Source organism: Pelophylax lessonae (assembly GCF_965119305.1).
Source record: "Pelophylax lessonae genome assembly, chromosome: 8".
NCBI lineage: Eukaryota > Metazoa > Chordata > Amphibia > Anura > Ranidae > Pelophylax > Pelophylax lessonae.
This window is the reverse complement of record NC_138775.1, coordinates 209,860,073-209,887,565: the sequence shown is the minus strand read 5'-3', so window position 1 is coordinate 209,887,565 and position 27,493 is coordinate 209,860,073. Positions and strand designations below refer to the sequence as shown.

The window sequence follows — 27,493 nt, the reverse complement described above, 5'->3', positions numbered from 1 at the left end:
GACAAAGTACAATATTAAACAATTTACACAAGAAATGAACAGCTAAAGGCTAATCACAATTTAACATGTCAAATAATTGCAATGTTAAAGAAAATTGGCAGTATATAAAGGTAGGTCATAGGTACTCCATTTGCTGGCAGCATAGTGGGACAAAGTGAACTGCAAGGATAGTTTATCTCTGTGAATTTCAATAAATATAGTTGAATATTTTCCCATAAATTAAAGCGAGAATAAAGCTTCTCATGTAGCGCTATCATGGTTTTACACTTTACATACTGTACATTAGAAAGGTCAAAGAGGAATACTGGTGCACCCAGGCAAATGTGCATTCTAATAGAACATATCCTAATTCAATTTAAACATGAATTAAAAAAAACAATAAATAAGTTACAAGCTCATAAGGTCTCCAACTGTTTGTCATTTACAACAAGTTAGATCTGCTAAGAATGTCCGCTAGGAATGATGACTGGTCCTTTTGTTTGGAGAAGAGGGATGTACAAGTAAGCAGTTAAAAGGAAACAAAATAATACAGTTCTGTGCAGGTGATCCCAAGATCAGAAGTTCCAGGCATCCCTCTGAAACATGGCTTGGATCCAGCTGGTTAGGACCGATACTTCAGGATGATGGGCACTGTAAGTTAGTAAAAAATAAATGAGGCACAGATTGTCACATAAAATGTCTTTAACCTTTGAAAAGGTGATCACTCAAAATAAAAAATGTGTGTGTACAATCAGTAAGTATTAATTATGCAAAATTAACCAAAAATATACATTTTATATATATATTGTGAGGCACTGGCTTGTGGACGGTATATATGTGTCACCTAGGTTTCTCACAAACACATGGTAAGGGGGCTCTACGATTTGTGTCTCTTAAGAAGAAATACATTTCCTTCTGGAGTGCAGAGGCTTTGTAGAGTTTTGGATGTGATAAAGCCTTCAGTTCTAGGTCCATGTTTTACCCGTTAGTTGGCAGGGGCATAGACTTGTGTACTACTGCTATTTTTGTGTTTGAAACTATCTTGTTCGGGGGTTCATGGAACCCCTTAGGTTCCATTCACACCTCAGCGTTTCTATTTATTGGTGTTTTTTTGGTTGTTTTTTAAATCGTTTTAGAAGTGTATTACAAGCGTTTTACAGCTTCGGGCATTTTTGTTTAGGCAATAGAAAGTACTAGGGGGAGGGGAGGGAGAGTAAATTAGGGACAGAGAGCTGTTATTTAAGCAGAAAACGCTCGTAAAATGCTCAAGTCAGGTGTTTCTATTGAAGTCTATGGGGCAAAAAACGGTTGTAATCTGCCAAAATGAAGCTCATGTACGGTTTTGAGCTTCAGGCATTTTGCTTCAGGCAACAGAATGCTCAGATGTGAACAGAGGCCATTGAAATGAACGGGATTTGGCTTATTGAGCATTTTGAAGCTACAAACTTCAAGCAGATATTCACCCAGGTGTGAACGGTGCCTTAAAGTTTACAACAGTGCTAAAAAAGCTTAAAAAAATAAGACTGCATGTCCTGTACGGTTTAATATCATATCAGCAGTGAGCCAACAGAAAAGGGCTAAAGCTGGGTAAACACAAGTAGATTTCATTAGTTGGGTCAAATCAACATTTGTTTTTGACCACAGTGGCGGGAAAATTCAAAGGAGCAGGATGAAAAAATTTTCTTGAAAGAATATCTAACAATGAATGTCGCTTTTGTTTGGCAAAATCAACTCACTCAATCAAATGTTAAAGGCAAACCAAATTTTAAACCACATTTAAATCACATTTATCAAGCCAACAAATATACTGAGAGTTGTTTTACAAATATTCACACAAAAATTCTTGCAAACATTCATTCGAAAATCTACTGTGTACCCAGCTTAAGTGATTGTTATTGAAGCGACCTTTTAATTTACCTGGGCTCCAGAGTCTCTTTCATACTTGAGTCTTAAACTCCCATGAACCTTGGACGATACCGCATGTACAAGCTTAATTACACCCCATGTTATCCTATCTTACTTTCCTTCTCTCACTGGTCCTCTCTGTCGCTCTCGTGGATTGGCAGGGTTAATGTGGTAACAATCTTACCAAAATATTTTTCCTATTCCGCATGCTACTTATTTCCATCCTGGCACATTTTTTGGGCATTCTCCAACGTAGTATTTCTCACTATATCTGGGGGAGCAAAAACCCCCAACTTCCTTCGTACATTACTACTTACTAAGATTGCCAATCTTTTGTTGCTTAGCCCCTCTTATCAGAAAGGCCTCACCAACCCAATCTCAGCACATTCCCTTTCTTTTTGGGATCGTCTAAAGGTCGCCTTTGCACTTCAATCGCCCAAAAACCCACTACATTATTTCCTAAAAAACTGGTCATTCTACTTAGCTTTTACCTCCTGCATCTTTCCAGGTCTGGAAATTTGCAAGCGTATTCAGGTTTTATTCACGGACAACCTCCTCATCCTTTAAAACATTCTCCTCCCTCCAAGAATCTCGTGGCCTCCCAGGCTCAGAAATGTTTCATTACCTGCAAATCCAACACTTCTTCTCTCCCTATCTCACATCATCTTCCTCTAAACCAACTGACTTTCTTTGAGAATGTTTGTAAGTGGGACCCTCAAGCCCCAGGCCTTATCTCACAGGTTTATCGTCAACTGCTAGACAAGCCTGGCTCCCATCCACCTACCTACACTAATCGTTGGGAAGGAGACCTTGGAACCTCTTCAAAGCAGATGAATTGGCCTGATGTTTGGGTTACAACTAAATCTTCCATCCAAAACATTAGCGCAATGGAAGCCAATTATAAAGTTCTTACATGTTGGTATCTGGTCTCTGCTAGGCTCTCTAAATCTATACCGAATTATGAGCAAAATTGTTTTCAGGGCTGCAATGTTAACGGCATCCACCTCCATAGTTGGTGGTCTTGACCCATAGTAAACCAAATTTGGGCGAAAATATTATTAATCCTCTCCACGTTTTTCGCTACCAATATTTCCCCTGACCCCATTCTGGCACTTCTTAACTTGCGACCCTCCTTTCTTTCCAAAATGATTTCAAATTATTCCTCCAAGTGACCACGCCTGTTAAGCAAACAATCGTAAAACTTTGGAAGACTAGCTCTCTTAATGTTGTAGAGACCAAACACAGGATTATTAAGGTTTTGATCAATGCCAAACTTGATTCAATCCTTCAAGACAGGGTTGGAAATTATGCTAAATTATGGCAACCCTAAATACAGCACTCCCCCCCATCCCCCTCTCCCATTTTTGATTACTCCCTACTACTTCCCTGAAATATCTATTTGGCCCTTAGTGACTGCATTTCTGTAGAGCTGGATACTCCAGGGTTTCCCCTCTGCCCTTTCCCTGCCATCCTCTTTTACTCTTTTCCCTTTCTTTTAATGCCTCTTTTCATTATGTTTAAGTCATGGCATCACAGAGAGCTTATCTCTTTCACCTCAGCCCACAGCCGCATCATGGTAACGGTTACTTGTCTAGTCACGCCTCATTGGGTTATCAATGTGTACTCTTAGCACTGATCTCTCCTGCTTAATGGTTTGTGACTTGTAATGTACTTTAGTTTGCCGACTAACCTACTAACTTGTTCACCACAGTTTGCCTATACATTGTGTTCAATGTCACCTTCCTGTAAACCTCTTATATGCGCTGAGGGTCATGTTGCACATTTCACATTTCATGTTACTATGTTGTGAGTCATTACTACTGTTGTTTTCAGCCTAAAAAACATTGAACAAGATAGCTCCCAGGATATTGATGGAAAGGCCAATGCTGCAAACTCTCCCATGCAGAAGCCAGGATTTCAGGAGAATGAATACTTGATGGACCAACATTGCAATTTCTTCTCTCACACCCTGGTTGTGACAAAAAGCAACTAATAGTTTCTGTTTTTGCACAAAACCTGCAATCCAAATCCTTATCAGTCAGCAATTGTTAGCCTTCAACAATGAAAAACTTTGGTGTGTTTATAAAAAAAAAAAAAAATAAAAAAAGTGATTTTATTGCGGTCTGCAAAAGGGCCATCCGGTTTATTATGAGATATTATTTGCAATCACCTGTTCCTCACATGTACAGTGCCTTGCGAACGTATTCGGCCCCCTTGAACTTTTCGACCTTTTGCCACATTTCAGGCTTCAAACAAAGATATAAAACTGCAATTTTTTGTGAAAACTCAACAACAAGTGGGACACAATCATGAAGTGGAACGAAATTTATTGGATATTTCAAACTTTGTTACCAAATAAAAAACGGAAAAATTGGGCGTGCAAAATTATTCAGCCCCTTTACTTTCAGTGCAGCAAACTCTCTCCAGAAGTTCAGTGAGGATCTCTGAATGATCCAATGTTGACCTAAATGACTAATGATGATAAATAGAATCCACCTGTGTGTAATCAAGTCTCCGTATAAATGCACCTGTACTGTGATAGTCTCAGAGATCCGTTTAAAGCGCAGAGAGCATCATGAAGAACAAGGAACACACCAGGCAGGTCTGAGATACTGTTGTGGAGAAGTTTAAAGCCGGATTTGGATAAAAAAAGATTTCCCAAGCTTTAAATATCCCAAGGAGCACTGTGCAAGCGATAATATTGAAATGGAAGGAGTATCAGACCACTGAAAATCTACAATGACCTGGCCCTCTAAACTTTCAGCTCATACAAGGAGAAGACTGATCAGAGATGCAGCCAAGAGGCCCATGATCACTCTGGATGAACTGCAGAGATCTACAGCTGAGGTGGGAGACTCTGTCCATAGGACAACAATCAGTCGTATACTGCACAAATCTGGCCTTTATGGAAGTGTGGCAAGAAGAAAGCCATTTCTTAAAGATATCCATAAAAAGTGTTGTTTTAAAGTTTGCCACAAGCCACCTGGGAGACACACCAAACATGTGGAAGAAGGTGCTCTGGTCAGATTAAACCAAAATCAAACTTTTTGGCAACAATGCAAAACGTTATGTTTGGCGTAAAAGCAACACAGGTCATCACCCTGAACACACCATCCCCACTGTCAAACATGGTGGTGGCAGCATCATGGTTTGGGCCTGCTTTTCTTCAGCAGGGACAGGGAAGATGGTTAAAATTGATGGGAAGATGGATGGAGCCAAATACAGGACCATTCTGGAAGAAAACCTGATGGAGTCTGCAAAAGACCTGAGACTGGGACAGAGATTTGTCTTCCAAAAAAGACAATGATCCAAAACATAAAGCAAAATCTACAATGGAATGGTTCACAAAAAAAAAAACATATCCAGGTGTTAGAATGGCCAAGTCAAAGTCCAGACCTGAATCCAATTGAGAATCTGTGGAAAAAACTGAAAACTGCTGTTCACAAACGCTCTCCATCCAACCTCACTGAGCTCGAGCTGTTTTGCAAGGAGGAATGGGCAAAAATTTCAGTCTCTCGATGTGCAAAACTGATAGAGACATACCCCAAGCGACTTACAGCTGTAATCGCAGCAAAAGGTGGCGCTACAAAATATTAACTTAAGGGGGCTGAATAATTTTGCACGCCCAATTTTTCAGTTTTTATTTGTTAAAAAAGTTTGAAATATCCAATAAATTCCGTTCCACTTCATGATTGTGTCCCACTTGTTGTTGATTCTTCACAAAAAATTACAGTTTTATATCTTTATGTTTGAAGCCTGAAATGTGGCAAAAGGTTGAAAAGGCACTGTATAACCCTCAACTAACTAGAAATGCTAAGTTTATGGCAATTTTAACAGTTGATTGCTATAATTTTAACTAACTGGTGAAAGGGGAAATTACAATAGTCACATGTATACAAAGAACATGTGATTGTAGTCCCCTTATATTTCTTGGTTGAAGCCACTAAGATAGCCATAGTTGTTGCCAGAATACCGCTGGTTTTAAGAGCATAAATATTGTAGTAGCTGTAAATTCATGGTTTAATAACTTACATGCAAAGACCCATGGTTTACATCCAAGAAATGAAGAGTTTAATTTTAAAAGGTTTAAAGTGGGTTTATAGTAACACTCTAATTAAAATGACTTAAAACCTCAAGTAGAAAAATTCAAAATTCAAACATTACTATCGTTCTTATGCAGGGGATGAAACATGTATTGTATATGGTGGTGTAGAAGTGGCTATCAAGAAAACTAAACGTGTTTCAAAAGCGGAAGAATTGTTGAGCAGATAGCTTATGTGGTTAAAACTGCCAAAGCTGTAGAACTACTTCAGTAGCTTATCAATAACATAATATTAGAACTAAAGACCTGAGTAATGTCGAGTACAGGCGAGTAAATGTATAAAAGGGTATAGACGAGTAAAATTCTTCTTCACAGCCAGTACTGCAATATTCTCATTTATACTAATGATGTCAGTGTGCAAGGAGCAAAAACTAGTAAACAGGCGAGTAACTTACTGCATTTAAGGGCTCTTTCACACGGCCGCTCTGTGTGTCCGCAAATCATCCTATTTTTTTGCGGATAATTTGCGGACATAATGTAAGTCTATGGCATTGCGGATGTCAGCGGAATACTATCCGCTGACATCCGATTTTCCTCCTTTCAGTTCTGTTCTGTTTTTTGGAACGGAACAGAACCCTATTTTTTCATCCGTTCAAAAAACGGAAAGGAAGGAAAATCGGATGTCAGCGGTGTCATCCGCTGACATCCGCAATGCCATAGACTTACATTATGTCCGCATATCATCCGCAAACGGATGGGATGATATGCGGACATACGGAGCGGATGACAGAAATGTCATCCGCTCCATGAAAAAAAAAAAAAAAAAGTCCCGCAGCGGAGCTCTCACACGGAGCGGCCGTGTGAAAGAGCCCTTAATGAACAATGTCCTATTTTTGTTTTACTGCCTGTACTCAAGGCTGCATTACTGATCTTAACTCAGCTGTGTGCATGGTTCCATAGACAATAATGCATCTCATTTCAGATCAGTAAAAAGCTCAGCATTTTTACTCCCTTGTGCAACAAGCCTCACAGTAGCCATTACTATAGGCTAAACAAACTTGTGGGCTGTAAATCTAATCTCGGGATATTTCTAATAACAGAACAGCAGGTTGTTTTCAGATGATTTTGGAGAACTGGGAAAAGAAGTCTGCTAACCTTTAATCCACTAAATGGAGCTTTTTGAATATGTCATAATGTCATTCAGTTTACAGCATCCCATACAGACGTTTTAAATAATTATATCACTGGGGTGTTTATTCGGCCATATTTTGTGGAAAATATGAATTGACCATGCCGAGTCATCAGCTTTCAGCTACATCAAATAACGTAAAATAAGAAGATCATAAAAAAAAAAAAAAACACACTTTATACTTGGTACTTACCAATAATCACTAGCAGGATAAGAATGAAAACCAAGGCCACTATGGCTTTCATCTAAAAAGAACAAAACAAACACACATTTTACTTTATAAAATTAGTTTTCATACCTTATAGCTTTAAAATCTATACAGTTTAATGTACAGAATCTGTCTCAAAGCACCAAGGAGGCAGCTACAATTTTACTAACTTTTGGCAAACTAAAAAAAAAAAAAAAGTTTAGGCCCCTTTCAGACGAGGCGTGCTCCACTCACACATCCTCGGATTCTGCAGAGCAGACACAGACAAAGCCAGATTTGCTCTATGGGAGGTCAGGTGAAAAATAACTCTGCTGTCCATGTACACCTGACCTCCCTCCGATCCACCTAAACAGAAGAGCACGGATCCACTTCCATTTTTTAGGGGTAAATGGACCATCTGATCTGACCTGAACAGACCCACCAGGTAAAAGGAGCCTTACATTTTTTATTTTCAAATTTGAAATTGAATTGCCATTTGTATTACTATAAAACTAGATATATGAACACCATGGCATGTACGAAAATGTCAAACACACAGTAAATGTATGGGAGGATAGCTGAAGTTAAGAATAGGATAGTAATGAATCCAAGAAATGGGGTAATCCATATTATTATTAGAATTGACAGAAAAATAGAAATGAAAGACAAATTATATATGTGTGTATGTATATATATATATATATATATATATATATATATATACACACACATATACACACACACACCTATATACATACATATACACACACACACACTGTGTATATATATATATATATATATATATATATATATATATATTTATTTATTTGTTATAAATACCTTATCTCTTTTTTTTAAAACTAAGCACATGATCTTTGATCTCAGCTGCATAGAGAGATGGGGGTAGAGAAATGCTAATCTTGCCAGTGAATTACTGAGCAGGGAAGGGAGGGGGGCTTGTCAGCACAAGTCTGATCACTGGAGGACAGACAGACTGACTGTTCTCCCAGCACAGCTAGACAACGGACCACACTGGGGTGGGTGTGCTCTCATAGCTATCATGGTCATTTTGAAAGCAGAGGGACAGCCAGGAACATCGGGTATGTCACACACAGGAAGCAATACAAAGAGAACAGGATACTTATTGACAGTACATGGTACAACAGACAAATATCATGAATATGAAATGCTGGGGTAACATATCCTTTTTTACCTTTACACTAAAAACCGTAAAACGCTGAAGCCTTTGTTGGTATATGTTCAGAATAAATAAATGCTCACCTTACATTCCCGCCACCACATTTGTCTTCTGAGTTGTCTTGCTCTGCTACTGAAAGCTGTGGCGTTATCTGATAAACTTTCTATATGACATAACAAAAATAGAAATCCAACAAAAAATGATTATGATAAAAAAAAAATTCTGAAATGAAAGGTTTAATCACAGCTCTATATGTTATCAAGTGCATTTCAAAGGAATAGTTTTTTAAAATAAAGCACATTTTAGGCTTTGATATTTTTTAAAGTTATTTACATACAGTGCCCTGTAAAGCATTTAGACTCTTGATCACTTCTCTCATTTTACTCAACTCCACTGGTTTTGGGGGTGATCAGGGATTTGTTTTTACACGGTTATTGCTTATACAGTGATGATCAACATATAAGCAATAGTTTTAGCTGTCATGAATGGGTTAACATTCATGAATAGCTTGCCCATGGTTGTGATCTGTGACTGGCTACTGCTAAGCTAATCACATGCTACAGGTATAGCCAGTCACCATGTGAATGCTGTGGGCCAATCACAAATCACTATTGCAAACAAGTTGATCATGAATGGAAATCCATTAATGACTGTTTACATTGGTATCATGTGATCGCAATGACCAAATCATAGCAATCACAATACCCGGTAATTGTGATCTGCCGTGTCTGGTAGACACAGTGGGCACAGGAGTGGCATGCAGCATGCCCCTTACCCAGAAAATTTTGAATAATGTACATGTACGTGATCCAGCCTGCCCGTGCCGTCCGCAGTAAATGTACAAGTGGTTAAAGTGATTGTAAAGGCGGATTTTTTTTATTTTTTAAAAACAAACATGTCATACTTGCCTGCTCAATGGTTTTGCACAGAGCAGTCTGATTTTCCTCTTCTCAGGTCTCCAGTGGGTGCTCCTGGTTCCTCCTCTCCTTGGTGTGCCATCACAGGAAGCTGCTTCCTATCCTGGCACACCTGTGTGCTCCCTTCTTAAACGGCTGTGTGTGTCTATAAAACACACAGAGCATGGCGTGGCCCTGCTTCCCCTCACTCGCTGTGATTGATAGCAGCGGGGGCCAATGGCTTTCGCAGCTGTGTCTGAGCCAAAGAGGAGGGAGAGAGCCTCTGCTCTCGTGCACATTGCAGGATCGACATCAGTCTCAGTAAATATAAATGGGGGGGGGGGGGGGGGGGCGGAGATGCATGCAGAGGGTTTTTTTTACCATCATGCATTGTAAAGAAAACCTTCTGCCTTTGCAGCCAATTCAAATTTACCTCAAGACACCAAAATTGCATGCTTAATAAAAAAATATTTGGGGTTTTTACGTTTCTTGTAGTAGAATTCCAAGTTTTAAGAAGAGAAAGCAAGAGTTACAACCCTTGTCAGATGTCTGCCTATCCTTATTTTTGAGATACTCTGACTCTCAAAGATTCCCTTTTTATGCCCAAATAGATTACCAACTGGTTGCCAATTATCCTAATTAGTTGCAAAATGCTCTTCTGGCTCTTCCTTGTAAGTACCACTTACATTGCCAGCTTTTTGTTGCTCTGTCCCAACTTTTTTAAATCATGCTGCTGCCATCAATTTCAAAACTACCTTATTTTTATACTAAAATGTTCTCAATCTAAACATGTATTCTGATGTATTTTCTATTGTGAATAAAATATGGGTGAAGGAGAATTGCAAATCATGGTATTCTGTTTTTATGTAGATTTTGCATAGCATCCCAACTTTTTTGGAATTGGGGTTGTACACAGGTTAGTTAGCATAGATATTATGGGGGAGGGAGGAGACCAGGCAAGTCATGTGTAAGCTGGGATTCAACTTTAAAGGCAACTAGTGTAAGGGGTTGAATTTTTCTTAGTATAAGACTTTTGTAATCTCCTGACCACCAGCCCTCAGAACGAGAGAGATAGAACCAGCCGCAGACACTCATTGGGATGTGCCACTTGAATGTGCCAATAGTGAAGTATAATGCAATAATGATGCTTCTACTTCATCATTATACAATCAGCAGGCGGGGGGTGTTATTACCCTTAAGTTAAGGAATTGTTTACACTGTCTGTCAGGGGTGTCTGTATCACAAGACTGGCTGAAACAGGTTACAAATCTTTTTGCAGGTAAAACATTACATACAATATCTCACAAAAGTGAGTACACCCCTCACATTTTTGTAAATATTTTATTATACCTTTTCATGTGACAACACTGAAGAAATGACACTTTGCTACAATGTACAGTAATGAGTGTACAGCTTGTATAACAGTGTAAATTTGCTGTTCTCCCAAAATAACTCAACACACAGCCATTATTGTCTAAACCCCAATTATCAATATGTTGTGTGGCCACCATTTTTTTCCAGCACTGCCTTAACCCTATTGGGCATGGAGTTCACCAGAGCTTCAGAAGTTGCCATTGGAGTTCTCTTCCACTCCTCGACGACATCACGGAGCTGGTGGATGTTAGAGACCTTGCGCTCCTCCACCTTCCGTTTGAGGATGCCCCACAGATGCTCAATAGGGTTTAGGTCTGGACACATGCTTAGCCAGTCCATCACCTTTACCCTCAGCTTCTTTAGCAAGGAAGTGATCGTCTTGGAGGTGTGTTTGGGATTATGTTGGAATACTGCCCTGCGGCCCAGTCTCTGAAGAGAGAGGATCATGCTCTCCTTCAGTATGTCACAGTACATGTTGGCATTCATGGTTCCCTCAATGAGCTGTAGCTCCTCAATGCTGGCAGCACTCATGCAGCCCCAGACAATGACACTCCCACCACCATGCATGACTGTAGGCAAGACACACTTGTCTTTTTACTCCTCTCCTGGTTGTTGCCACACACGCTTGACACCATCTAAACCAAATACGTTTATCTTGGTGTCATCAGACCACAGGACCTGGCTCCAGTAATCCATGTCCTTAGTCTGCTTGTCTTCAGCAAACTGTTTGCGGTCTTTCTTGTGCTTCATCTTTAGAAAAGGCTTCCTTTTGGGATGACAGCCATGCAGACCATTTCCCAAAGACAACCTTTGGATAAAACACTGAGTACATGCACTCAACTTCTTTGGTTGACCATGGCGAGGTCTGTTCTGAGTGGAACCTGTCCTGTTAAACCGCTGTACAGTATTAGCCACCGTGCTGCAGCTCAGTTTCAGGGTCTTGGCAATCTTCTTATAGCCTAGGCTATCTTTATGTAGAGCAACAATTCTTTTTTTCAGATCCTCAGAAAGTTCTTTGCCATGAGGTGCCATGTTGAACTTCCAGTGACCAGTATGAGAGAATGAGAGCAATAACACCAAAATTAACACACCTTCTCCCCATTCACACCTGAGACCCTGTAACACTAACGAGTCACATGACACCGGGGAGGGAAAATGGCTAATTGGGCACACATTTAGCATACTCCTATAATGCTTCTGAAGAAGCACATGTCGCAAAATGGCCGTAGAGCAGGGTTATATGCCAGAGGTTCATAAGCCACCAGTCTTTTCAGTCTGGTGGCTTTATATGTAAGTGCTATATATGTTGTTGCACTGTATGGATCTCCATATGTGTTTTATACACTGTTTTTAACCTTTATGGAAGTTTTAATAAATACTACACCATGAGGAGATCTCTTCTCTCTCCTTTCTGTTAATTTGCCACTCTAAATTTAACATCTGAGGAAAGCATGTCCAGTTAAGAGATAAGAAGGTCATCCCCTGCTTGATTCCTCTGGGTTCATCTCACACAATTTCAGCTGTCCTGATAAGACAGCATATGGGTCTGGTGAGTGTTCACTTTTTACTTTGTTGGAGAAACACTAGCTGGTGTCGGTATTGAATCTACATTTACACAGAATATCATCATCTGTTTGGATTTATGAGTTGATTGGACTTATGTTCCGTTGATGGACTTGATTTTCAGACACTTTTCATTACAATATTTTAGCGCTGCAACCTTTTATTTATTTATTTCACTGGTGTTTGTATGCTCACACTGTTTTGCAAGCTGCTATTCCTTACGAATTAGGCGCTGACATTTTTCTTTCTTTTTTGTTTGTAAAATTACATTAATTACTTTTATCTTCTCTGTTTTAGGACCATGTTTATTGTAATGAGTGTATTTTTCTAAAATATAATCCCAAATCCCTTCTTTGCATATCGCTGTTTTGCGGTCACGTGTCCTCCCTCCTGATCTAAGGGAGAACAGTGGGAGGAGCTGAGATTATCTTCAGACGTATGCAAGATAACAGAGGAAGGGCACGTGACCAAACAGCAGAGCAGTGCAAAAAAGGTATTTAGGAGTATCATTTTAAAAAAGACACACACACTGCACTTAACATGGACCTACAACAGAGAGGATAAAAGTTCTTATTCAATGTTACTTTACAATCACTGGAGCAGCTGCAGGGAAATAGTTTTACTCAAGGGAGGGGGGGGGGGGGAGGAGATCATTTGACCACGCTAACAAGGATCAGCCATGATTAGCATGGTCAGTTCAATAAGGGTAACACAGGAACAGGCAGGATCAACCAGGTATTGTAGAATATGGAATGGGACAAATGATACTGCAAAAGCACTATTCTATATATCATGCTTTAAAAGGGACAGGAGCATTTGTGTTCAGGTTATAACCACTTTAAAGAAAATAACTTCTTTAAAATTACTAGATAACAGTTCATATTTCACATTTCTTCTTACCTGACTTGTCTTGTAGTTCATCCAACCTCTCTCCTCGTTCTATCACCTTGGTGATGTTCTCTTGCATAACACCAATCACTTCATCCACCTGGTTCTGTGCACTGCAAATATACAGTTTGCATCAGATGAACATAAATCATATTGAGACTTTGGATTGCAAAATAATCTGTTTTTATTAAGGTTTAGATTGTTTCCATATGTTTTGCTTTATATGGTCTTTCTGAAACAACTTAAAGCTATCCATCCTAAGCAGAACAGTGAACATAAAATGATTTAATAAATGTATATATTGAATTAAAAGCATTCATGCAAAGGTACATTTTTTATGAAATTGCTTAGATAATGAAAAACAAATGATGTCAGATTGTACGGATAAACACAAAGGACCCAGAAAACACAAAAAGCTATTTTTCCATTTTATCATTTCATTCATATTATTTTCCCCACATTGACCAAAAAGAGAACTTTAGTCGATTCCCTTCTGTCATTCCATGCATGTCCTGCCTTATTACAATCTGAGAAGCAAAAGATTAATACTAAGTATCACAAAACTGGATTGAAAGAGCTTTGGAAAAATAGGTAGGGGCCAAAGACATGTCAGCTATTCCTGATTAACCAATTCTAGGCATGCAAACTCACCCATCCATCCATTTACAGGGTTCATACACATTTTTACCAATAAAATTCCATGACTTTTCCATGACTTTACTTAAATATTCATGACCTAAAGTTTCATGAAATGTCTACGTATACATGTTAAATAAGCAGAAAATCCATGTCACACCCAGCATATCTTTACTAAAATAAATGACCAACTTTGTAGTTAGGGTTTCGTTTCTGGATACAGGGCGACTCAAAATGGTCCCTTGTTTTACAGTGGATGAGATGGAAGCACCGCTGCCGCAGCTGGCCGTCACTTCAGGCGCACGGGTGAAAAAGCCAGCGATCGGATTGGAAGCTGTCGAGCACGCAGCTGCAGACTGGTGCTTTGCACCTTTAGCATGGCTAGACAGCGCTGCCTCTCCCATGTTCGAAATGTCAAACGTTTTACGACACACTGTACATTTAGCACATCCTGGGTCCTGATCTTTCTCCAGCCACTTCTCATACTTTTCATCATGAAGCCATACATTTTAAAGCTGCATTTCCCTGGCATTGCTACCCTGTGAACACACTAACTTTAGCTGAAACTGTGTTACCCCCATAAAGTTAACTTGTAAATTTGACCAATATACTGTAACTGGAGAAAGAAGATTAATAGCCGCTCCTGCTTGGGGATAAAGCTTCAGTTCAGGCAGTCATGATGGAGGTGCACCCGGACTGGTATGGATGGCAAAGTCAGATGCACAAAATGCGGCGCTTACTCTTTAGGCCCAAGCCACAGTCATGATGGGGGTGCAGGTGGACTGGTATGGATGGCACAGATGCACAAATGCGGCGCTTACTCTTGTCTATACTCAGGGGTCAAGTCCTGGGAAAAAAGTGTGGGGCTGTGGACATGATACAGGAGGTGGTCAGGGGCTGTGGACATGATAGAAGAGATGGTCAGAGACTGCAAACATGATACAAGAGATGGTCAGAGACTGCAAACATGATACAAGAGATGGTCAGAGACTGCAAACATGATACAAGAGAAGGTCAGAGACTGCAGACATGATACAAGAGATGGTCAGAGACTGCAGACATGATACAAGAGATGGTCAGAGACTGCAGACATGACACAAGAGATGGTCAGAGACTGCAGACATGACACAAGAGATGGTCAGAGACTGTGGACATGATACAAGAGATGGTCAGAGACTGCGGACATGATATAGGAGATGGTCAGAGACTGCGGACATGATACAAGAGATGGTCAGAGACTGTGGACATGATACAAGAGAAGGTCAAGAACTGCGGACATGATAGAAGATAGAAGAGCACTAGGGGGGCCGGAGAGCACAGGGCAGGCAGAGAGCACTGGAGGAGCTGAATGGCATGGAGGGGGGGGGGGACTGGAGAGAATTAAGGGGGGGATTGGAAGGCGCAGGGGGGTGGAGAGCACTGGGGGGGGGGGGAGCAGGGAAAACCAGGGGGATGGAGAGCACTGTCTGGGGGGGAACTGGAAATCACTGAGGGGGGAGCCAGGGAGTGGAGAGCACTGGGGGGAGAGCCAGAGAGCATGGGCGGGGGGGGGGGGGGGGGAGATGAAAAGCACTGTGAGGAGCTGAAGAGCATCGGGGGGCTAAGAGCATGGGGGGAGCCAGCAAAGGAAGTTGTATAGGAGGGGGATGGGACAGCTGCATATAGATGAATTGAACTTTCCATATTCCTAGTGCAGCTTCTGAGAGGAGTAGTAACAAGCATTCAGCGACATGAGGAATATGGAAAGTTCAATTCATCTCTATGCAGATGCCCCATCCCATCCCCCTCCTATCCAGCACACAAAACAAGGCTGCTCAGACACTCTCACTGACCTTCTTCCTTCTGCTGCAGCTCCCTTCTTCACACGGCGATGCGGGCGGCCCGGCGGACACCGGCCTGACACCCCGTGCGGCCTGACACCCCCCAGTGCAGCGATGCGGGCGGGCGGCCCGGCTGACACCCCCCAGTGTGCGCCCCCTCCCAGTTACCGCACCCCCGCGTCATCACGTTAATGCGGCCGGCCCCCCTCCACTATGCGCTGCCTGATTGGTTGTAATCTCCGGCTGCTGCTGGCCAGTCACAGTCTCAGGGCAAACCACGGCCAGCCCTCCCGGCTGCCTGATTGGTTCATCTCCTCGGCTGCTGCTGGCCAGTGACAGTAAGGGCAAACCACGGACCCGGAAGGACATAGACGCTTAGACCAATTTAGATATGTGGCAATAAAATCATTAGGCAATAAAATCATTAAGCATCCGCTCCCCGCTCCTCCACAGTGGCGAGTTCTCATATTCCATGACTTTTCCAAAACCTAGTGGGGTTTACTAATTTTCCATGACTTTCCCAGGCCTGGAAAGTGCCATGTCAAAATCCCATGACTTTTCCAGGATTTTCATGACCGTATGAACCCTGCATTTAGTAAGGGCAGAAGATTCATGTAGCATTTCCTTCCTGGAATCCATCTGCACTTAGCTCAAACATGCAGGCAGGAGGGTATGCTTAGCCCCTCCTCTCAATGAGAAAGCCCCTCCTCCCGATGAAAATAAAAATGCCCATGAACACTTTTGGGATGTATGATGTCATTTTGGCCTAGGCCAGAAAACAGGAAGAAACGGAAGAAATGTAAAAAATAAAGTTTGAAACAAAAGTAAATATGATATACCTTCCTATCTATTTACTAATGCTAGCAGTATAAGGATTAAAAATAGTTAATGTTAATTGAGAGATTTCAGTTTCCTTTTAATAAACATTTAAAGTGTTACTAAACCCACAACAGTAATATCAGTCTGTATATTCAGTAAAGCATGCTTGTTATACTCTCTGTGGAACCTAAGGGGTTTTTCCTCTGCATTGTGTAAAAAGGCTGTTTGATCCTGTCTTTTCTGATCCTCCCCTTCTTTCAAAGTCCCCAATCCATCTCCTAATAGTACAGAGCCTCTAGAGCAGGGGTCTTCAAACTATGGCCCTCCAGTTGTTCAGGAACTGCAATTTCCATAATGCCTGTCTGAGTTTTACAATGCCTCATGGGATGTGTAGTTCCGCAACAGCTGGAGGGCCGTAGTTTGAGGATTCCTGCTCTAGAGTCACTCTGCACATGCACAGTTTGGTGTGTATTGCTAGAGTTTTTTTTTTTTTTGGGGGGGGGATTGTGTAAGTGATCAGCACAGGGCCAATCAGCACTGTCCAGACAGAGGGTTGGGGGTTCTGCAGCCTCATAGGACAATCAGAGTAGTATGAAAACTCCTCCTACAAGCTTTAACCAGACACTGATAGAAGTCACAAGACTGCTATATACTGCTGATGAGAAAAGGTATTTAGCAGTTTATATTTACTAAAATAATTTCAGTTCCAAGTTCTGTGTACTGTGGGAGACCAGATATAGTGAATGCAGGGTCCTGGGTTTAGGCACATACATTGCAATATAAAATATTGGAACTACTATTTTTTATTCTACATGGTCTCTGCTTTAAAGAATATAGAAGTAATTTTCTAGCCAAAAATCTGATTTTAATATGTGTGCTATATATGAAAAAAAAATGCTCCAGTCCTGAAGTGGTTAAACTAAACCTAAAGATGAATGTATGCTGCATGCTATTTTTGTCACGTAGATCACGTTCATCCAGGTTAGGAAATATTTGCAGTTAGTGCTCCCTGGCTCAGAGCTGGAAGACACGTATTTGTGACCAAGGGTCAGAAGTCAAATACCAGCATTAAATAAAAGGAAAGTGGGGAGATCCTGATCTATGATTTATACCCATCACAGTTTCCTTTGAACACCAACTGTTACGCATGACTCAAATCTCAAATAGCTACTACTAAACGACCAAAGTAACTGTGGCTAAATGAACTGTGATGGCCATAGAAAGCAGAAAGTGATACAAATTACTAACAAACTAAATGGAATGAAAATGCAAGCTATTCTTCGCTAAATATAATAGCTGCGCTCAAACCAATCAAAATAAATAATGCAATACCATGTGCTATAAGTCTGTGTCCACAAACAATAAATATAAAGCAACAATTGATATATGCAAGTGGATATAAATGAATCTGTGTGCACAAACAATAAATGTATAACAATTATTCATATATGCAAGTGAATATGGGTTAAACAAAGCAATAACCCATGAGTATGAATAACAAAATATTGTGATAAATATATTCGTGAAAAATAGTCCAAACAAAAGAGTGTATATAGATCACTGCAAATCGTCCAACATGAAATAATGAGTCCTAAATAGTGCTTCTTCCAGCAGAAAGACACCTCCACCAAATTCACAAGGTCACCCAGTGAGTCAGCTTCTTACCAGATATGGTGGACCCCTAAGTTATAAGGGGTCAATAAGGACCTTTCTCATAAGTATAGACAGGGTTGGTAAATTCCCACTACATCCGTCAGACCAGATCTTACAGCAATCACCATATGGTATATACCAGATATGTTGCTCCAATGTTAAAGTGCATGAGGGAAAAAGGAGAACTTTATGGTGCAGTAAGTTGGTGTAACAAATATTTATTAATGAAATAAAACTTACAAACAGTTTTCTTTCTCAGAGCAGATCAGACACAATCCAGTACCGAACGCCAGGTGAACGCACTTCTGCGTTCCAGCTTGCGCTCCACTCCGGAGCCGGAAATTGCGTGGCTAGGCGTAATGCAATCAAACGTCCCGACGTGTTTCGTCAGCACGTCGCTGACGTTATCAAGGGCCATGTCAATGGTGACTGCTGTAAGATCTGGTCTGACGGATGTAGTGGGAATTCACCAACCCTGTCTATACTTATGAGAAAGGTCCTTATTGACCCCTTATAACTTAGGGGTCCACCATATCTGGTAAGAAGCCTGACTCACTGGGTGACCTTGTGAATTTGGTGGAGGTGTCTTTCTGCTGGAAGAAGCACCATTTAAGACTCCTCATTATTTCATGTTGGACGATTTGCAGTGATCTATATACACTCTTTTGTTCTGACTATTTTTCACGAATATATTTATCACAATATTTTGTTATTCATACTCATGGGTTATTGCTTTGTTTAACCCATATTCACTTGCATATATGAATAATTGTTATACATTTATTGTTTGTGCACACAGATTCATTTATATCCACTTGCATATATCAATTGTTGATTTATATTTATTGTTTGTGCACACAGATTCATTTATATCCACTTGCATATATCAATTGTTGCTTTATATTTATTGTTTGTGGACACAGACTTATAGCACATGGTATTGCATTATTTATTTTGATTGGTTTGAGCGTAGCTATTATATTTCACTATATAATTTTATCACCATTTCACATTTTCACGTGTATGCTGGGGCTCCCTTAATTTATTTATTTATATTGTACACATATTTGTCTTTTGATTTAAAAATGTATCACATTTTTTTTCTCCATTGCGTGGGATTGTTGGTGCTTAATACCAATTTCTCTCCATTCTTCGCTAAACACAATAAAATATTGGATCTACAAAACTACCAAAATGTAGAATGCATACATGATATTGCCGATTACCAATTCTTAGATGTGATGCTGCATTCGTTTTCTATTTAGGCCTTATTTCTTCTATGTTCATCTGGTAATCTACTCAGAAAGTCTGTTTTTTCTCACAAGCACAAGCTCTCTAGCAGAATGTATCAGTTTACATGGATGAGATAAACCACTTAGGCTCCGTTCACATATAGGTTTTTCAGATCGCGGGCAGAATTGCCACGATTCTGCCCATGATTTCGAACCATTGCAAGTAACGGGACGGGACGCATGAGCGATTCCCGTGACTTGCAATGGCACCCCAAATGCAGCGCGATTCTGCCATGATTGTCGCCCAACGAATCGCAGTAAAATCACACAAACAATCGTGGGACACTGGACGCCCAAAAGAAGTTCTTGTATTTCTTTTGGGCATCAGCCGTCCCGCGATTCTGTTTACATGATTTTACAGTGATTCGTCGGGCGACAATAGCGGCAAATTCGTGCTGCGTTTGGGGTGCCATTGCAAGTCACGGGAATCGCTCGGGCGTCCCGCGACTTGCAATGGTTCGGAATCACGGGCAGAATCGTGGCAATTCTGCCCACGACCTGAAACGCCTATATGTGAAATGAGCCTTAACACTGGCAGGGGTGAATAAAATAATCAGCTTTTATATATTCATGTGAAACCTTTATCCCAAAAGGAAAAAACACTGTTTGTTGTAACTGATTATAAAGTGTGAGTTGAAGTTTGGCTCCAATTTATTTAGCATATTTAAAGGGTTACTAAACCCAGGAGCCTGCATTCACTATATCTGCTCTCCCACAGTACATGGGAATGCAATTATTTTAGTAAATATAGACTGCTAAACACCTTTTCTCATTAGCAGTATATAGCAGACTTGTAATTTCCATCGGTGTCTGTTTAAAGCTTGTAGGAGGAGTTTTCATTCTACTCTGACTGTCCTACGAGGCTGCAGGACCCCTGACCCTCTGTCTGGACAGTGCTGATTGGCCCAGTGAGGGTCACATGCACCCACCCAAGAAAAACAAAAACAAACTAGCAATACACACCAAACTGAGCCCGTACAGTGACTCCATCAGGAGATAGTTTGGATATAGTTTGGATAGAGTGGAAAAAGGGAGGAACAGAAAAGACAGGATCAAACAGCCTTTTTACACCATGCCGAGAATTAACCCTATAGGTTCCACAGTGAGTATAACAAGCACACTTTACTGCATATACACACTGATTTTACGGTTGTGGGTTTAGTAACACTTTAAAATCTGCTAATACGCTTAACTATGCCTCCCCCCGACTGACAACGCTGCTGTCTGCTGTGCCTCCTGTTCTCATTCCTCCAGAGTTGTTTGTATCCTAATACATGAGGTGTGTTAATGGGCAAATCACCAGGTGGAAACAAAGAGAAAAAAGCCAAAGAGAAGAAAACTGATGAAGCCACCACATCCGATTGGTAAGCTGCAATATAATACATTTTTGGTTTAATACTGCTTTAAGATTCAAAGATTTCTCTCTGTAAATCAAGTTCCTGGAAATTGCCCATATTTGCAAAATTCTTCTCAAATGCACCTACCAACAATTTTCCATGCCCCTGCCACCCTAACCACCTTTACCAACCCATACACCCTACTACTGGTTAGTTAAGACCGCCCATCAAAGTAATAAGCCAACAAACACAAGGCCAAAAGGCTAGCCAGGGCCAGCGACCAAGAAAGTTGATTTATAGATTAGACAGCCCAGGGGTTCAAGAGCCTTGTGGCACTCTGCAAGGAATCAGAGGTGCTTGCTTTTCAGTGCCAATGCTGTTTTATACCCAGAAGTACTCTTTGGCCTCTTGCACACAATACTTCTGTTTGAGCATCTACTCTTTCAGACTTTTTTTTATTTTTTGTATGAATTTGCTCTTATTTGCCCGCAAATGCGTTCGTGCACTTTTGCGCACACGTTGGCACAGATTTTTCCTAGCGTTCTTGTTCTGTACTCTATGTAAATGGGAATTTGCGCACATTTGCGCGCATGAGGCGTAAATTACTGACCAAAAATGCAGATTTTTCTATTTTGTTTTTACTGAAGAACGCACGGCGCTCGTTTACGCGCATGTGTGCATAGGCACATTACAATTAATGGGTTGTATTTTAGCTCAGTAAAAAAAAAACTGTACAGAGTTTTTTCAAGCTGCAATGTGCAAGAGGCCTTAAAGAGAAAATAATAGGTTGCATGAAGATACAGGTTAAGGGTGGCTCAGATGTTTTGAAGAAGTGAATTTTTCACAGCTCTGTAATTGTAAAAACATTCTGCTTTGACTTAGTCGCAGAATGGGTTTTATTTGCATTCCATGTACTTCTTCCAAAAGACACACGTAAGAAGGAATTTGTAACAGAATAGCATGCTCAGTCCTGGCTGGGTACAGGATAAAGAAATCTTGCTGGTGGATGAAGATAATCTAAGCTGAACATCCCAAAGAAAATAAAATTAAATATTTTAAGTTTTAAAAATATTCAAGCTTTCTACAATTCACACCTGAAAGCTTGCTTAAATAATCCATATCAACAGTAAAAGTCTTGCATGGGATCAATACCCATAGGTACGACTTTATAAAGATTGGTGAAATAATTGCCTATTATCCGGTCTCAATGTCACCTAATACTGCAGTAAAATTTTGCCCAATTTATTTGTGATTAACCACTTCAGCTCCAGAAGGTTTACCCCCAACTTCAGGACCAGGCCATTTTTTACGATACAGCACTGCGTTATTTTAATTGACAATTGCACAGTCCTGCGATGCTGTACACAAATAAAATGTATGTCCTTTGTTCACGCAGATAGAGCTTTCTTTTGGTGGCATTTAATCACCTCTGTGTTTTTCTTTTTATTTTGAATGTGCTATAAACAAAAAAAGACCGACAACTTTGAAAAAAAAAAAAAATATAATAATAATAATATATATATATATATATATATATATATATATATATATATATATATATATATATATATATATATATATATATATATGTATCGCCGCCATTACTAGTATAAAAAAATAAATAAAAATTCCATTAATCTATCATAGTTTGTAGATGCTATAACTTTTGCGCAAACCGATCAATATATGCCTATTGGGATTTTTAACCAAAAATATGTAGCAGAATACATATTGGCCTAAATTTATGAAGAAATTTGAATTTTTACTTTTTTTTATTGGATGTGTTTCATAGCAGAAAGTAAAAAAAAAAAAAAAAAAAAAAAATATTATATATTATATCCATTTCTTGAGCGCCAGCCCTAGTCAGAGATTACCAGTGGGGTTCTGCCCTTTTAAATGCACCTTACGATTTTGCACTTAGGAGTACTTTTTAATAAAGATCAGTTGTTTTTATTTCACAAGGAGAAGCAGTGTCTGCTTTTGAGTCCTTCAAGAATGGTGGTAACCCCTGGGTAAGGCTGACTTCATGCCTGAGCAGAGCAATTTTCAGGCATTTATTGATTGCTTTTTGCACAATCTTACGGGTATACATGGGCCTTTTATAAGAGTATTTCAAGTGTTTTACAGAGAAAAATCACATGTAAATCGCTAAACCAGGTAGCAAACTGGTGCATTAGTGTTTTTTGTATTTATAAAGTTTATTGATTACAGCGATCTGATGCCTCAGGAAAAAAACGATGGAGACGCTCTGGGGTGTAATGCCAACGTGTCAGGAGCTTAAAATTCGCCTCCTGCATCTTAGTACAGATCGAGGAGTTCAAGGCTAGATGGATCATATCTTGTTTCTTCTGCACAGTAAGCTGGCGTCCAATATCTGTCTCCCACTTCTCAACCCAAGGTAGAGCAACCTGCTCAGGCTGAGGTTGAAGCAAACTGTATGACTGGGAAAGGGTACGAGGAAGCGCCTCTTTTTCCATACACAAAGCTTCAAATGGGGTCAGAGGCCTAGAATAGGCAGCCGGCATCAGGAGAGAGGCAAGAAAATGATTAACTCTAATGGCAGACCAAAACTGAAGTACAAAGGGTTCCCCTTCTGACATCAATTCGGAGATAGTTGGCCATCGGGTCCCTATCAAAAAGTGGGAAGCTTGGTAAATCCCTCTATCCCGTAAAGCCGCCAGAGCACGATCCGAAGTTCCCATAGGGAACAACGGATGGCCCAGCACCGGCAGAAGGGGTGAGGGCGAAGAAAAAAGATGGAAACGTTCACCCCAATGTTCAATCACTGTAAACTGGCCCCAAAGGATGCCGGCGAACCAATGTTGGAACATATCGGATGCACCATGGTGCTCCCCGTATTGGGAAGCCACATTGTGCCTGTTCCATCTGGACCCATAGCTTAGAAGTAGCATGTCTGTACCAATCCAAGGCCCTGCAGAGATGAGATGCCTGTTGATATTTATAAACATCGGGGAGGGCTACCTCCCTCCCCCATAGATTTCGGCAGTGTAAGAAGGTTTCTACGTAGCCTATGTTTTTTACCGGCCCACACAAAACAAATAAAAAGGGAATTGATCCGACGCAAAAACTGCCTAGGAATCTTCACGGGCAGAGCCTGAAACAGATACAAAAATTGGGGAAGAATACACATTTTTAAGAGGTTACATCTGCCAAACCAGGAATGTGTTCCCTTCACCCATTTATCCAGTAACAGCCGAGTGCGGGTCGCAAGAGGAGGGAAATTAAAAGAATATACCTTCAAAGGATCCGGGGGAATCAAAGTACCCAAGTATTGAAGCGCACTATCTGTCCATCGAAATCCAAAGCTGGCCTGCAGAGTATTTGCCATAACAGTGGGCAGCCGAACCCCCATCGCCTCTGATTTCCCCAGATTAATTTTTAAATTTGACAATGTGCCATACAAATCAAATTCTTTAATCAGGTTCGGTAGGGAAACTACCGGATTAGAAAGTGAAAAGAGCATATCATCGGCATAAGCCGAGACTTTATGACCAATACCTACCCGGATCCCTCCTATATCTTGATTTTGGAGGACCCTGCAAAGGAAAGGTTCTAAAGTGAGGGCAAACAGAAGGGGCGATAGAGGACACCCCTGCCTTGTGCCATTCCAAATTGTGAAATTATTTGATAGTATACTGTTTGCCTTCACTTGCGCGCACGGGTCAGTGTATACAGAAGTACTGAAAACAAATCGCTAATTCACACGGTCGAATGCTTTCTCAGCATCTGTACTGAGAAAGACACTTGGAATATTTTCAGAACTTGCCACATGTATCAGGTTAAGAACCTTGACCGTGTTGTCCCTGGCCTCCCTCTTAGGAACAAAACCCACCTGATCAAGGTGCACCAAAGATGGCAGGTATCCACACAACCAAGACGCCAAAATTTTAGAGAAAAACTTAAGGTCTAGGTTAAGGAGGGAAATTGGTCTGTAACTACCGCAAGCAGTAGGATCCTTCCCTTCCTTGGGGAGAACGGTAATATGTGCACGAAGCGTATCAGTCTGGAACGAAGAACCCTCTCCCACGGCATTAAAGAGTCGCGTTAAATGAGGGCTTAAAACGGGAAGCAGTGTCTTATATTAAGCCAACGTAAAGCCATCTGGTCCCGGGGCTTTCCCTGGCTTAGTAGAAGCGATGGCCTGCTCCACTTCCATGGGGGTGATCGGTTCCTCCAACATCCCCGCAACCTCTCCTGTGAGACTCGGCATGTGGGAAGAGATGATATATTCCGCCATCCTGGATTCTGGCATAGCAGGTGTCTCAAGATTGTATAATGATGAATAGAAGTCCCCAAAAGTTTGAGCAATCTGTTTGGGTAAAGTTGATTTACGTCCCATAGAAGACATAATATGTGGTATATAACTAGACCCCCGAAGATCCCGCACTGCCCTAGCAAGTGTTTTTCCACATTTATCTCCCGACTCAAAAGAAATTCGCCGGCAGCGCTGAAGAGAAGCTTTCACTTTAAATAATTGCAGGTCTAAAATAGACTTGCGAGTAATGTGCAATTCTTCCAGCACTGCAGGTGTGGGAGCATGTTTGTGTCTGGCTTCCAATCTCTGCAAAGTGTCCAACAGAGACGATAGTTGGGCTGAGCGTTCACATTTTAATCTAGCGCCGTGTTTAATAAGAATGCTCCGGATCACCGGCTTATGAGCTTCCCAAAGAACCCCTGGATTACAGTCCGAGAGGTTGTTCAATTCAAAGTAAGTACGTAATTCCCGCTGGACCTCTGCCAGGACAATAGAGTTCTGGAGCAGGCTTTCATTAAGCTTCCAGAACATCGATTTAGAGGCTTGGGCCTCCGATAAAGCATAGGTCATCAGAACTGGTGCATGGTCTGACCAAGTAATAGAACCAATAGATGATGTGCGGACAGCATGCAACTGGGCATGAGGGACCAGAAAAAGGTTGATCCTAGAATAGGACCCATGAGGAGGGGAAAAAAAAACGTATAATCCATCTCACCTGAGTGCTGCAGCCGCCAAACGTCGATAAGTTGGGCCCGATAAAGGGCTTGAGCGATTTGTTTATTAGCCCTGGGAGGGACCGATGAACAGCCCGTAGAGGAATCAACGGTCGGCACCAGAGGAACATTAAGATCCCCCCCAGCAATAGTTGGCCCTCCGAAAAATCGGAAAGGGCCTCCAGCACACCTGAGAGGAACATGTCTTCACCATTGTTTGGTGCATAAATCGAGGCCAGAGTAACTAACACGTCTCCGATCATGCCCTTAACAAATGTGTAACGCCCCTCCGGATCTAGGAGAACCTCACGAAGTGCCCACGGCAAATGACTGGATACTAGGATGGAGACTCCTCTCGACTTGGACTCTGCGAAGGTGGGTTTCCTTTATAAAGGCCACATGGGTGTCCAAGCGGTGCAGGTCGTAAAGCAAAAGGCGATGTTTTTCAGGGGTATTTAAGCCTCTTGCATTTCGAGAAACCAACCGTAGGTCATCCATGGCGTGGAGAAAAAAGGGATAGAATTACAGAAGAAAGAAGGAAAAAAGAAAGGGAGAGAGAGAGAGAGAGAGAGAAGAAAAAAAAAAAACACAGAGAAATAAAGACAAAGCGTCCACGGACCAAGATCTGTGGGAGAGTACCGAAAAACAACCAACTGGTTGAAAAATGTACGTTGTCGACCCGCCCAGGCAATGCACGTAATATTCAATGGGAGTGTAGAGGGTGCATTAGTGTTGAAGGAGGTATGGGTATCCGTACTACAGCTTTAAGACAAAACAGGTCAGTAATAACCTGAATACAAATTTCAGCGAAAACAAATCACACAGTCACAGCGCGGTAAACCTGCTTTGAGTATATTGGCAATACTGACAAAGTGGCAATTAAGGGATCAGGATACAACCATATACCAATGGCAATAAGCAGGTTGAACTTATGGATCCATTTCATGCTTTAGCAGTGAAGAGAGTTTAAGGGGAAGCCAATAGACTCAGTAATATTCCATTCCAGAGAATGGTATACAAGGTTGATTCGGCTTCGGCATACCGTTTAGGCAATAAAAATAATGAAGAATTATGTGAAAAGTCTAATTTGATTTAGAAACCTAAATAAACAATTTTGCACAATTCTCCTTAAATGTTTTTGCTTATATGGGAAAGAATGAAATGGACTCGTATGTGTAATCTCTCACCTTGTAAAATAAGCCATTCAATTTAACATAGAAATGAAAGGCACAACATTATAAAGACCTTTTTTTTTTTTTTTTTCATAAGTGATCATGCTCCCTCTGTTCTCAGCTGCATAGTAAGAGCTGGGAGAAGAGAAACAGTAGCACACTGATCTTCCCAGTGAATGGCTGTGCAGCAGGGCGTGTTACCACAAGCTTGATCATTGGATTAGCTTACAGCACGGCAGAAAACTGACCACGATGTGCTCTCTTGCCTAGTGGGGTCAGTTTTTAATCTGAAAGCAGAGGAACTGGCAGGAACACCAGGGATTTGACACAAAGGAAGCAATACAAAGAGAACAGGATACTTTTTCATACAAGTACATGGGACAGCAGGCACAAATCAGGAATATGAAATGTTGGGTTTACATTTTCTTTAACCCTTCCGCGGCCACTTTATTAGTATTACCAATTAACTCAGGCTTTTCACTGTGCTGGGACTGTTTGATCTGTTAAATGCTTTAAAGTGATTTATGTTTGCATTCAAGCTTCAGGTGTTTTTG

The 27,493-nt window shown here is 40.9% G+C and overlaps 1 protein-coding gene across 1 annotated transcript in view; it reads right to left on the bottom strand.

Moving 5' to 3' along the window:
• Positions 1–62: 62 nt before the first annotated feature.
• Positions 63–27,493, bottom strand: part of VAMP4 (vesicle associated membrane protein 4) — a 78,733-nt gene continuing 51,302 nt past the window's right edge. The window contains exons 4-7 of the mRNA XM_082266580.1: positions 13,234–13,334; positions 8,584–8,663; positions 7,309–7,360; positions 63–630 (exon numbers count right to left, since the gene is read on the bottom strand). Of these exons, the coding sequence (XP_082122706.1) occupies positions 602–630; positions 7,309–7,360; positions 8,584–8,663; positions 13,234–13,334 (262 nt within the window). The 3' untranslated portion in view covers positions 63–601. The remainder of the gene's footprint in view (positions 631–7,308; positions 7,361–8,583; positions 8,664–13,233; positions 13,335–27,493) is intronic.